Here is a 12,991-nt window from a genome sequence, read left to right as displayed (position 1 = left end):
TTGAATGGACCCACAATAAGGTCTCAATGTACATGAGCATTCTGGATACTCACCCTGCCTCTAGCCCTGCATGCTCTGTTTATATACACATACTGGCTATTGGTCTCTCATCTTACGTGTGGTCCCCATACATAGGTACTTTGTGGTAGCAGGGTAGCCTGCAGAACGTTCATGAGACCTGACTCCTTTTGTCCTGGCCTTCCTGTGCATGCTGCAGGGAGCCTGGGCTTAGCTATATGTGAAAGAAACCACTGTCTACCTCCTGGAGAGGTGGGAGCTGAGGGGACTCGAAACCCCAGACAAGGACTGGCTTTGCAACAACGGACATGGGAGTGAGTGTTTCCCCAGTTTTATGCAGCGTGGAGGTGGGGTGAAGCAGGAGCTTGAACAAAGTACCGTAGGTGAGGTGACCTAGGAGAGGAATGGGGTTTGCTTCTTGATGAAGGGGAGGAGCAGTACAAAGGGCCACCTGGAGGTATAGAAAAGGGACAGAAGCTATCTGTCAAGAATAACATTGGAACAAAACAGCACGGTAGCACGTCTGTGATCCTGTATCTTGGAAGCTTAGGCAGGACGGCTACAAGTTTGAGGCCAGCGTGGGCTATGCAGTGACTTAAAGGCTGGTCGGGGCTACATGGTGAGAAACTGTCACTCACAAATAACTGCTGGCTAGTCCTGCCCTCCCCTATCTACCTGGCCATGGGTTAAGATGCCAAACAGGAGAAAAGGAGTTGACATCATCTGGGGCCTAGAGTGGTCACTGACAGCATCATCCTTGTGTGGCAGCGAGCTAAGATTCCTCTGCACATGTCCATCCTCTGTCCCAGTTCTTCCCTTATGACCAAAGTTCTGCTTTTGTTACCATAGCCCATGTCAGCCTGACTACCCCTTGGCTTCTGCCCGAGCAAGGCAAGATGGGTCCCTGTTATGTGGATTCTACAACCCAGCACTGTGGCAGAAACTCAGGAAGAGGTTTGGCAGATCACTCAGATACCTTCTCTACATCATTTCCTAAGGGCAGCCAGGGTGATTAGCTTCTGCTTGCCTGGCAGAAGAAGGGCCTCCACACTGTGTGGGGTACAGGCGCTGCTGTGGGTGGGCTCTAGTTCCCCAGTACAGTCCCCCTTTATCTACTTTGGTAAACCAAACTATGGAGGTACAGTCATGGGATCCAACCCAAGCCCTGGGTGGAAAACCTGCTGTTCTAGCTGGTGTGTGACAGAAACTCCCATTCAGATGCGTAGTGGACTACTGTCCCTTTGTTTGAGTTAAGGTCTCAAGCCTCAGCCCATTTCTTGGTTTTCTTGTCTGGCCAGACTCACCAGGACAAAGAGAGAAGTGATGAGCTGGAGGTTCAGCCTGGCCCCACCCCTGGGGCCTCTTGAGGCTCTGGAGCTGGGGGTGCCTGGAGCAAAATGGGAAGGCTGAGTGGATTTTCCATCCTCCAAGCCCTCAGAGACTCAAGTGTGGTGACTGTTCCCAGGACACTTGGAGCCAATGTACCCTGGGGGCTCATAGGAAAGATAAGAGTAGATTTGGCCCAGCAGTGCTGTGTGGAGGAGGAGGGTGAGGAGAAGGAGGGGGAAGGTCAGGGCGGCACAGGGTTGGAAGACAGGACAGAGGGAGAGGCACTCACTGACCCAGGACTGGGAGGAGCATCTCTAACTGCAGACCCTCAGTTTCCTGCAGGGAGCCCAAGGCTTGGAGCACTGAGTCTTGAATGATGGTCTGGGCTGGCGCAGCCCCGAAGAAGGCAGTTTGCACTCTGGCAGTCAGTGGTTCCTGGCTGAGAGGATCATCACAGGTTTCAGCAGGCTGGAGAGATGCAGAGACACCCTCTCATCCAGCCTCAGGGCCCACCCTCTGAACTGAACACTTACTGGAATTCCTCCACCACCACTCGACCAAAGTTCTGCAGAGGCTGGAGGACTGAGGTTAGCTGAGGCCAGGAGACAACAAAGAGTGTAACAGCTTTTCACAGCCTAGCCCAGCCACACACCCTTCCTCGTTCCCTCCATCCCCTCACGTCACCCGTCTCGTCAGCAGTCCTCGAAGCTCCTGGGACTCAGAACTAGTTTTGTTCTCCAAAGCCTTGGTGAAGGGGTGACCCAGGATCAAGAGCCACATCTCATAAAACACCAGATCTGCTTTCTCCCCTAAATCAATGGGGGTGGGTAAGGGGATAGTAGCCCGGATGGCTACTGTCCTCTGAGTGCTCTGGGATAGTACCACACCGTGGCCCAGTGTTGCTTGCCCAACCCTCCACTGCCCTCATCCGGTGGTCTGAGGGCTTTTGCTGCCTGCTTCTGTTAGACTAATGAGCTAAGAATGACTTCTATTTTTAAGTGGATGAAAACCCATCAGTAGCAGTAGGAAATTGTATGGCATGAAAAGTATATGATACACAATTTCCGTGTTTGTACATGAAGTTGTACTGGAACAGAGCCAGCTCACTTGCTGTGATATACCTCCAAGGGCTGGTTGTGTTCTCCCTGTAAAGAAGGAGCTGGGAGCCACACAGGGAAAAGAATATTAATTCTCTAGCCCTTTGTGACAATCTGCCAACCCACACACTAGTGTGTCAACTGGAAGGGTGATGGCCTGTTCACTCAGACTCAACAGCAGGAAATCTTGTGTTCTTTACTGTCCCTGATCTCCCAGGAGGGGCTCCATGATGACTTACAGACAGACAGACATAGTTCAGCCCTGCTTGAAGGGTAGTTTCGCTGTCCGTTAAGGGGGTGGCAAGGTTTTAGGTTGAGCACTGAGTGGCCAGACACACTATATGTTGAAAACTTGCTCTGAGAGAGTTAGGGCAGGGACCCAAACCAAGGCCCTGTCTCTGGGAGCTACAGAACAGAGCCCACAAGATGGTAACACTCAACACGGAAGGCTACACAGGGGAGGTGGCTGGGACAGCCACTTAGCAGTGAACTAGCACCTCCTAGGCTGAGGGTCTACTCCAGAATAGCCCCAGGTTGTGGCTGCTGGAGCTGGAGAGGCCTTGGATTTCTCTAATGTGGATCGATAAGCCAGCCCAACTCTTCCTCTAAAGGGGCCTTGTGGGGAAGATGTAATTCTGGTCTTGGCGGTAGAGCTGACCACCGTGTCTCCTCTCGGGACAGAGAGTTGAGTAGACGATTTTGTATTCTATATTCTGAACCTAGGTTTCCTTTCCCCCTATTGGCTGACAGACAAGCTTTGCTAGTGGGGGTTCTATCCCTTCTCATGGGGGACAGCGAGGCCTAGAGGAATGACCCAGAGTGGTACCATGGGGCCCAAGATCACTTACCATTGGCCATTATGCTGGATTTCTGGAGGGTGGGATCTATTATACGATGGGCCAGGTGACTGGCCAGGCCTTGGAGACAGATGGGGATGTGGCTCTTGAACTTGTATTCCATGTAAACGCTCACCCACTCCTTCACATTGCTAGGGAAGGATGGGAGAGTACAGCATCATGGTATCTTTGCCAGTACATGCTTCTAGAAGCAAGCTTCGGGCTCCTAAGTGTGTACCCGATGTTCTCTCCTCTAAGGGCAGAGCTCTGTGAGGCCGGCTCTAGGCAGCAGACAAAGTTCTTATTGGTGTTCTCCAACCTACACCCAAACTTGGTGGCTTTGGGTCAGCGGTGGAATTGCCCCAGAGACATGCCTCCAAGACAGTAGCCAAGTAGGCTAGGAAAGGGAGTAGGCTGGCCTGGGTGCCTGCACAGACCAGATTGGATTCTCAACCCACCTGAATAGGAGCAGGGGCTGGCCCTGGAGCTCAGCCTTGTAGAATCTTGACACTTCGTGAGTGACCTGTAGGATGTCCTGGAGGTCAGGTTGGCTGGGAGCTGCCTGTCCTAAGGCCCAGTAGGGGGGTGGGTCAGGCATGAGACGAGGTAAGAGAGGACCTGAGAGCCTTCTCCAGTGCGGTCTCCTGGGCAGGGATCTCTGGTGACAGCCTGGCCACTGGCTTCCCTCAGAGCTTTCTCTTCCCTCAGACAGCTCTACCCTCAGGGCATGGCTGGGTTCCCTCCATGCTTGCCTTCCCACATGTGCTAAGCTGCTGCAGCTGTCATTGGGCATCACTGTACCAATTGCTAAAAGCTATAGAGGCCTGTGGACAAGGGAGGCAGGGAGAACAGCCTAGTCCCAGAAGCAGGGGAGAGGACACCTCACCAGCCGGAGGACCTGCTTTTCCAACAGGATAAAAGGCTGAGAACCAGGCAGAAGCAGCTGGGGCAGGAAGGGCCTCATGAGGGTGAAGCTAATGTTGATGATTTCCCGGGTAAGGTCAGTCATGTTGTACCCTGCAGAGGCACACACAGCAGTCTGGGAAGTTGGAACAGCTCCCTTTCTTACCATGGCCTACTCAGGGTTTGGGAAGATTGAAGTGGATCCTCCATAGAGGCTAGCCAGCATCCTCCATGGGCAGGTGAGGAAGCAAGGGACAGGTGTTTCTCTAGACTCACCATCAGAGGAAAGGCCGTGGTTGGCCAGGGACAGGTGCCCAAGCGACCATCTGGAGGGCTTCACTTTTCGGTACAAAGTCCAGAGGATTTCTAGGGCTGAGGGATCCGGAGGACCAAAAACAAGGGAGGCTTTCACCTCTGTAGAGCCAGGCCTGCAGGAAGCAACCAGTGGGGACACGATAGGCCTGGCTGGTGCAGAAGGTGGTGTGCCCACCAGGTATCTACTAGCTAAAGAGTAGAGCCTCCCTTCGTGACTGAAGCAGTCACGTGACACTTGAGGTGCTGGCCTCCTTGGTAAATGGAGATAAAAAACCCTTTCCTAGGAGGCTGTTGGAGGCCTGAAGGATGTAGGCCCACAACAGGCGATTGGTTAAAGTTCCGTGCTCCTTAGTGAGCTGGTTCTCACAGCGATACTGGGGAATCTCAACCAGAGAAAGAGTGGGGGAAGGTGTTACTTAGAGGACGCAGCTAGCTGGGAGCTCTCAGGAGGTCTAGCGAACACAGAAAAATAGCCTCAGCTACAGCTAAAGAAGTAGGGGACTCTGGAGAGAGGGAAGTGACAGGCCTGAGGAGTTTTTGAAAGCCTAGAGGGTGTGGACCAATTGCTCACGTCTTTCGGGAAGCAACTTTCAGGGAAGATCTCAGGGAAAGATCTAGAAACGAACTACCTCAGAACCTAAAATAACACCTGCCCTTGCCTGTGAGCACCTGTCCTACCCCAGGGCTTGGGAGATAAAATGGGCTCAGGGTCAGGGCATGGAGTCATAGAAGCGGACTTCAGTTTATTAAAAGGGAAAATTTTTGCAGCAGCTGGGACCATGGCCTAGATACACACACCCCGCCCCCATCTCTGGAGGTAGTCCACTTTCCTAGCAGCCCAGAATGAGTCACAGCCAAGGATTTACATTTATTTACATATCATTTACATGACCCTGCCCCTGGGATAAGTAGCTTGACCACTCTTTGCCTGTCTTTTTTTTTCACTGTACTCAGACAATCCCGTCCAAACCCAACAGCTGGAATTAGGAAATGGCGGAAAGGCCATCTGAGGCCATGGAACACAGATGGTCATGGAACCAACTGTAGACCTCTTATTCACACTTCTAGGCTAAGGTATTCCTGGCTGAGCAGCCTGGGCTCAGCTTGGGGATGCTGTCAAGGCATGAGTCAGTTGAGAACCACACACACTCACCGAAGCAGCAGGGCACTGACATTCTTGAAGTTGGAGAAGGCCTTGTGGTAGATGAGCTGGAGCTGAGGCAGAGGTGTGGGAGTCAGTGCGCGAACCCCTCCTCCAGTCCCTCCATCTGTGCTGGCCTCTGCAGTGGTCTCATGTCTGATCCTGGTTCAGCTGGGCTGTTCCTGGCTGTTCCCCTCTAATGGCCTGAGGTTTGTGATTTCTTTGTACTGAAACCCTAACTGAAATCCGTCTGTCCCAGGTCTGCACATATGCAGGATTTACTGCTGCAGTCCAGTCACCCTGGGCTCTGCAGCCTAACACCTGCCAGCCTGGGTTGCCTCTTCCATCCTCATTTGCCACAGAATCCTTTGTGAGCCCCTCCTGCAAATTTTAATCCCCCAATGTTTCCATTGCCCCGTGCCTGGGAAGCCCTTCGTTGTTTGATGTGGCTCCCTTCTGCCCACCCCTGTGAAGATTCTCCCCTCTGCCAGGTTTGGTGGTGCATGTCTTTGTTTCCTACACTTAGGAAACTGAGGCAGGTTCACTGTTAGCCTGGGCAACATACTGGGAACCTACTCAAGTGAGCAAACAAAAAACAAAAAAAACCCAAAACCCCGCAACCAGGCCAGACGTGGTGTCTCAGCCTTACAGCTCTTTGGAGAGGAATGCCCAAGGACCAATTCAGGGTCAAATTTCACTACAAACTCAAAAAGGAGGCTGGAGAGATGGCTTAGTGGTTAAGAGCACAGACTGCTCTTGCAGAGGACCTGAGTTCAATTCCCAGCAACCACATGGTAGCTCACAACCATCTGTAATGAGATCTGATGCCCTCTTCAGGCACTCAGATCTACATGTAGATAGAGCACTCAAACAAAAAATAAGTAAAATTGAAAACAAAACAAAAAACAAAACAAAAAAAAGGGCTGGGCATGTCACTTGGAAGGCAGAGGCAGGTGGATTTTTGAGAGTTTCAGGCAAGCCTAGTCTACAGAGTGAGTTCTAGGCCACAGTTGTCTCAAAGCAAAAACAAAAAGAAAAAAGAGGTGATCCATTGCTGTGGTAGAGTGGCCAGCTAGTGCGCACGCGTGCACGCACGCACGCACGCACGCACGCACGCACGCACGCACGCACGCACGCACGCACGCGCGCGCACACACACACACACACACACACACACACACACATTCGCACTTCATCCAGCATGTGACCAGCCTGTGACATTCCTTCCCACAGTTTGTCAGAATTAGGAGCAGTCCTTTGGCTCCTATTGTTTCCTGAGATGAATCATTCAACAAACAGAACCCTGTATGTATGGCTGGTGAGAAATGGCAGTTCCTGTTCAGGATGCATTCCCTGCTCCTGGTTCCAGGACGGAGCTGTGCTTCACTTAGCCAGGGGATCAGGGTGTCTGAATCCAGATGAGATTGTGTGCTGATAAAAAGCCAGCAGCCAGAACCTGCTCTATTTCTGGTAAGCGAGTTTTCCCCCCACTGTGATATATATATATATATTTTTCCTCTATAATGACTTCAAAGAAGTATTTCTGCTTAGCCTCTCCTCCAACTCCTCTCAGGAGCACAGCATGGCACTCATTATATTTTCCTATTTTGTGTCTAGCTGCTATTGGGAGCCACAGTCTATATAGTGTGATACGGCTGTGCCTGGTGTGCTCAGAAGGAAAGCAGAGCAAGAAAGATTGCCTTCATCTACATCCCTCTAACCAGTGAGCAGGTGCCACACCTTGTAGCAGATAAGCCTGTTCAACAGCCAGCGCTCCAAGGGTACCAGGTTCCAGACAGCTTTTGTGAAGCAGTTGCTATTGATCCTAAAGGTCACAGAGTGGGTCGTATGACTAGGTCCTGGAGTGGAGAAACTCAAGTCCTGCAAAGACATATCCTGGCCAGGGTGAGGGATGGTAGAGGTCAGGGTAGGATCAGCTTCTACAGATAACTCTGTGAAGCTAGAGCTATGTGGGGTAGTGGGAGGGCTGGAGAAATGTTGGAGGAAGAGCGTGGGCATGTGGATTGGGCCGGTGGGAAGCCATGGTCCAGGGAGGCTGGGTTGTAGAGCCATCTGGGGTTTGAGGTTTGAAGTTTTAATGGAAGAGTCTGTAGTTGAGGGTGCAATCACTGACACAGGAGATTTAGGAGAGTCACTGGCTCCTGTGGTAACAGAGGAAACTGGGGCTGGGATTGAGGCTGGTGGTAGGATGAAAGACAAAGCTGCAGGTGATGGGGATGCAGACAGGGGCAACACTGATGAGGGGGGCATGGAGTGGAGGGAGGATGCATGTGAAGGGGATGTTGCTGAGGGCAACAGCAGCACAGAAGTAGCATAGGATACTGAGCCTGTGTCCAAAGCCACAGTGTTTTCAGATGCCCTGGAGCCCACTTGGGAGGTAAGGTACTGCCCTGATCTTCCAGGAGATGCAGGCAACAGGGGCTCTGTAGCTTTCAGTATGTTAGGCATCCATGGAAAGATAGGCAATCCTAAGGAGGTACTTGAAGCCAGTGCCACAGATGAGGATGCCTCTGGTCTGAAGTGGCCATCCCTCCATGCAGGCACTGGTCTGTGGACAGTGGGATTGAGGGTACACCATAATAGGCATGGAGATCTAGAGAATATGGGACGAGGGGAAGCTTTAATTGAATGCCGTGTTGGTTTAGATGCGACAGTTTTCTCCAGTGTTGCAGAGGCAGGAACTGTCCCACACAACCTGAAGGCCTTGTTGAACTTCTGCCCAGATCCAAGTGTGGGAGAAGGCTGTGCTGATGACATCGTAATTGTTTCTAGAGTTCCAAGGGCCAAGATTTCCTCTACAGAGTCAGCCTCAGAAGACACTGGCTGAGAGTCAACAGCCACGTCAGATGCAGACATGGTCAGCGCTGAGGGAATTGGTTCAGGTATGACTCTGCCTAGGGGGCCAGACATTGAGGGAGACTCCTGACCCCTAGCTCCTTCTGAAGAAAAGGCTCCTGCCCCCCTCCCCGGGGCCTCCAGTTCCCTCTCAACTGAGTTGATACCACCAATGATGTCTGTCAGGATGCCCAGTAGAATGCTGTTTCTTTGCTCAGCTGATATGCCAGGGGCTGAGGGAAACTGCTCAGGGTCTTCATTAGTAGAGAGAAGGGTCAGGGTAGAAGCTGAGACTACTAGGAAGGCTGTAAGAGAAGAAAGGCCTGGGTTTTCAATATCTGGTAGGCAGGACTGGCCCCCAACCTCTCAGATCTCACTCTGGCACATCTTGCTCACTTAGGTACTAGAGAGTAATACCTGGGCCTGGTTAGGCCCCCAACCATGGAGCTACTTATTCAAGTCATCTTCCCTCCCTCATTCTAGCCTGGCTGACAGTGGGATACCCTTACCAGGAATGGGCACTGTGAGAACAAAGGGAAATGCCTTTAGGATTTGTCTGTCTATCTCCATGCTGACAACCCCTATGTCAAGGATTCCCCACCCCCAAAGAGAAGTACCCCAAGCCCCTAGGAGTCAAGGGTCTTGTCTACTTCATTCAAACCACCCCCGAGGCTCAGACTGACTTGATGGAGCTGGAAGTGCTGTCTCATTCTCCATTGTGGGTAAAATTGTGACATGACCATGCTCCTTGCATACAGGGTTCTTCTTAGGGGTTGACTGGGAGGTGAAGCATATATGTAGAGGCATCTCTGAAGGCTCTGGGGTTCATGCCAAACCTACCTACAGCTGTATAGAGCTCCAAGCAGGTGATCCTGAGGGCCCTCAAGAAGCCTGAGGTCCCCCAATCTTTCCCTAGCATCTCTCAGGCTGGCCAAGGCTAGAAAACCATGGAGACAATGAAGGGACACCCTGAGGTGGGAGTCAGAGAGTTTCCCGAGGAGAGGATTTCCACCCTACCCTACAAGGAAGCTGGTGGTGATGGGGAGACGACACCTCAGCTCATCTTCCCCATCCCTATTCACTCACCAGCCAAGAGAATTCCAGCTGCAGGAAACCACTGCTTGTCCATACCACAGGCTCCGGCCAAGACTTCTCAGGGTGCAGCGTCAGACAACAGACACAATGATGCCTTCTGCAAGTCCCCCTAGGAAGGGTGTCATCAGGCTTGGGTAGAACTCGGTATAGAGACCTCCCCTAGGATGCCAGAGGCCCCGAGTTCCACCCCATTACCCAGATGTCCACTTCTGCCAGTAGCTTCCCAGAGTTCTGTCTGTGTCCATAGCAAGGTGCCCCGAAGCTGCCCTAGCCACCAAGTGGCCTCCTGAAAAGCCTCTGTCTTGTGGGGCTGCTGACTTCAAATGGAACAGATGTACCTTTCCTGGACTTTTTATTATGGTTAATTTTTTTTCTTGAGGAATAGTTAAATAAATGTCCTTGGGCAGGGAAGAAGCCCTGGGTGAGTTAAGTCCTGAAGGGATGCGCTGTTGACACAGGTGTGGCCATGTGAAGGATTGCCAATGCCTCAGCTGTGGGAAATGGCAATACCTTCCCTGGGCTAGGCTCCCCTACAGACTGCTTCTAGTGGGATTGTTAAGCCTGAGTCCTTGATCAGCTGTATATAATACTCTGGCTCTTTGTCTATCTGTGTATTAACTACCTCCTTGATGCAGCTGTGAGCAATAACCCCACCCACCTCCCTGTCAAGTCTATATAATAAACATGCTGCGCTTCCAGGATTCTTTGGCTTCTTTAGCAGAGAGCCCAGACCATCTGATCACAGCTTTTCTGTGCATGTGGCTGTGTGTCTACCATTTCTTTATTTTCCTGTCATTCTAGTCAGGTCAATTCATGGAGCTGTGATGGATGAAGCATGTCCTTTCCTGTCCTTGGGTGAGTGCTAGTGGTATTTTGGTTATGGGGGATGTAGGGACAGTGGTAGTCAGAGGTAAGTTATGAGGGCGGCGGGGTGCTAACCGTGCCGTGGGATCTGTGTGTGACCCACCCTGCCTCTCCCCCGGCTGTGTCACCCATTCCATTCCAGACAGGGAGGGGTTGGGTTAGGCAGATCAGGAGAGACAGCCTCCTTCATGCCAACAGTCTTTAATAGAGTTCTGGTCAGAACCTTACACTAAGTATGTGGGGGAGGCAAGGGCTTTAGGTGGAAGGGTCCTTCCCAGACCCCCTTCTAGCTGCATTTCTGTGCCATGCCCTGGGTTGGGTAGTTTTGTCAACTTGACATAAGCTAGAGGCATCTAAGAAGGAATCTAACTGAGAAAATACCTTCATGATATTGATCTGTGGGCAAGTCTGTGGGGGCATTTTCTTGATTAACAATTGGTACGGGTGATGTCACCCCTGGCCAGGTGGTCCTGTGGTGTATAAGAAAGCAGGCTGAGGGACTGGTGAGATGGCTCAGTGGGTAAGAGCCATTTCAGCGGGTAAGGTCCTAAGTTCGGATCCCAGCAACCACATAATGGCTCAAAACCATCTGTGATGAGATCTGACGCCCTCTTCTGGTGCGTCTGAAGACACCTACAGTGTATTATACCAGAGCTAGCGGGGCTGGAGTGAGCTGGCTGGAGTTCCATTCCCAGCAGCCACATGATGGCTCATAGCCATCTGTACAGCTACAGTGTACTCATACACATAAAAATAAATAAATCTTAAAAAAAATGCAGGTTGAGCAAACCAGGGAGAACAAGCCGGTGCACAGCCCTCCTCCACGGCCTCTACCTCTGTTCTTGCTTCCATGTTCCTATCCTGAATTTTGCCTTCGTTTTGCCTGATGGAATGTAACCCGTAAGTTAAAGAAGCCCTTTCCTCCCTCAGTTTTTTGGTCATAGTCTTTAACACAGCAATAGAAATCTAAGGATTGCCCACCCACAGTGCAGGAGACTGGCCTAAGCAGCCAGAACCACTTAGCACCCCTGGCTTGGGGTAAACATGGAGCAGACTCCTGTCTCAGCCCTCTAACTCTTACTGGGAAACCTAGAGGTTTGCAGCTTTTCCCCCTAAGGGGTCTTGGCCTTCACTGGACCAGCAGCCCTGTCCTCAGGGTCAATGTTGTTCTCTGCCAGCAATGCTTGATGGGAAGAAAATAACTAGAATCCAAAAGGAGAGAATCCTTGGACCTGGGACATCCCAGCCAGGATCCTACCAACCCCCAGCACCTTCTACTTGGGCACACTCTTTCCCACCTGGAGGTGTCTATCTGTCTGTCTGCTTATTTATCTATTTAGCTCAACTGACTAAAGACTTTGGCATGTTGCATTATGGTGCCACCTTCTTCTATATCCTCAGCCCTTTAGCTTTTTCTTTCTTTCTCTCTTTCTCTCTTCCTTCCTTCCTTCCTTCTTTCCTTCCTTCCTTCCTTCCTTCCTCTCTCTCTCTCTCTTTTTTTCTCTCTCTCTCTCTCTGTGTCTCTCTCTTTCTCTCTTCCTTTCTTTTAAATCTTGAGATATGGTCTCACTAAGTGGCCCCCGGATGGCCTTGACTCACTTTAAGCCTAGACAGTTCTTGAATCTGCAAGCTTCCTGCTTCAGCCTCCCTCCTGTATTAGAGCTATGGATCAATAAGCACAGATACTAGAAATATTTTCTAATAAGGAAAACTATCGTTTATGACACAGTTCTACCCCAGGCCACAGTCCTACAGGCCTTCCTACTCAGCCTTGGCTTCTTTGTTGCTTGCTGTCTGTAGCCCCTATATTCTGCCGGCCCCAGGAAGCTGCTGCCTCCTCCTTTCCCTCCTTGGAGAGCCATTTCACTACCTGGCTGGGAGGTGCTAAGGGAGAGATGTCTCCCATAAAGAGAAGAGAGCTTTGGCTTCTGACAACTCCCACCTGCAGTGCCGAATTCACCATCACTCTTCTCCCTGAAGCTGCCCTTCTCAGTCCTCCTGACCTGTCCCGAAGCCTGTACACATCCCTCTTCCTTAATTCTTCCCTCAATTATGTCCACTGGATGCCCAGGTCTTACCTGGTACCCCTGGTGCTGCCAAGAAGCCTCTGCCCTCTAACAGGAGAATGGAGATTGGCTCTCACACTTTAAACCACTCCTGCAAGGTGGGCAGGGCTACTGCTTTCCACAGACAGCCTCAGGCTGAGGAAAATCATGTTTGTGATGGCTCTATACTAAAGAGTAAGGCTTGCTCATACTGCAGGACCCTGAGTTCCCATCTGCCCCTCTGACACCCTCCTGGCCAGACTGAGCTCAAATTGTCAAACTGGAGTTTGTTGAGATCACAGTAGGAAAGGCTGTAGCTGCCTAGGGAGTGAGGCATATGGTGTACACTTTCAATCCTAGCACTTAGAAGTCAGAGGCAGGGGGATCATCATGCGTTTGAGGGCAGCCAGCTTGGTCTACATAGTGAATCCCTGTCTAAAAATAAATAAGTAAGTAATTAAATAAATAGAGACCAAATCAGTCTCTGAAGCC

General features: G+C 51.2%; 1 protein-coding gene across 1 annotated transcript; it reads right to left on the bottom strand.

Annotated features, from left to right (window-relative positions):
- Nucleotides 1-336: 336 nt before the first annotated feature.
- LOC116072447 (taste receptor cell protein 1) lies at nucleotides 337-12,725 on the bottom strand. Its single transcript, XM_031343918.1, is given in 14 exon segments — nucleotides 337-447; nucleotides 449-469; nucleotides 1,323-1,405; nucleotides 1,641-1,786; nucleotides 1,881-1,939; nucleotides 2,032-2,156; nucleotides 3,293-3,432; nucleotides 3,739-3,803; nucleotides 4,167-4,297; nucleotides 4,460-4,611; nucleotides 5,652-5,713; nucleotides 7,380-8,800; nucleotides 9,582-9,699; nucleotides 12,533-12,725. Coding segments are annotated over 13 exon segments (2,484 nt in total). The 5' UTR covers nucleotides 9,625-9,699; nucleotides 12,533-12,725; the 3' UTR covers nucleotides 337-411.
- Nucleotides 12,726-12,991: the final 266 nt, after the last annotated feature.

This window comes from Mastomys coucha, unplaced genomic scaffold (genome assembly GCF_008632895.1).
Source record: "Mastomys coucha isolate ucsf_1 unplaced genomic scaffold, UCSF_Mcou_1 pScaffold23, whole genome shotgun sequence".
In the NCBI taxonomy this organism is placed as follows: Eukaryota; Metazoa; Chordata; class Mammalia; order Rodentia; family Muridae; genus Mastomys; species Mastomys coucha.
This window is presented reverse-complemented; position numbering and strand designations above follow the sequence as displayed.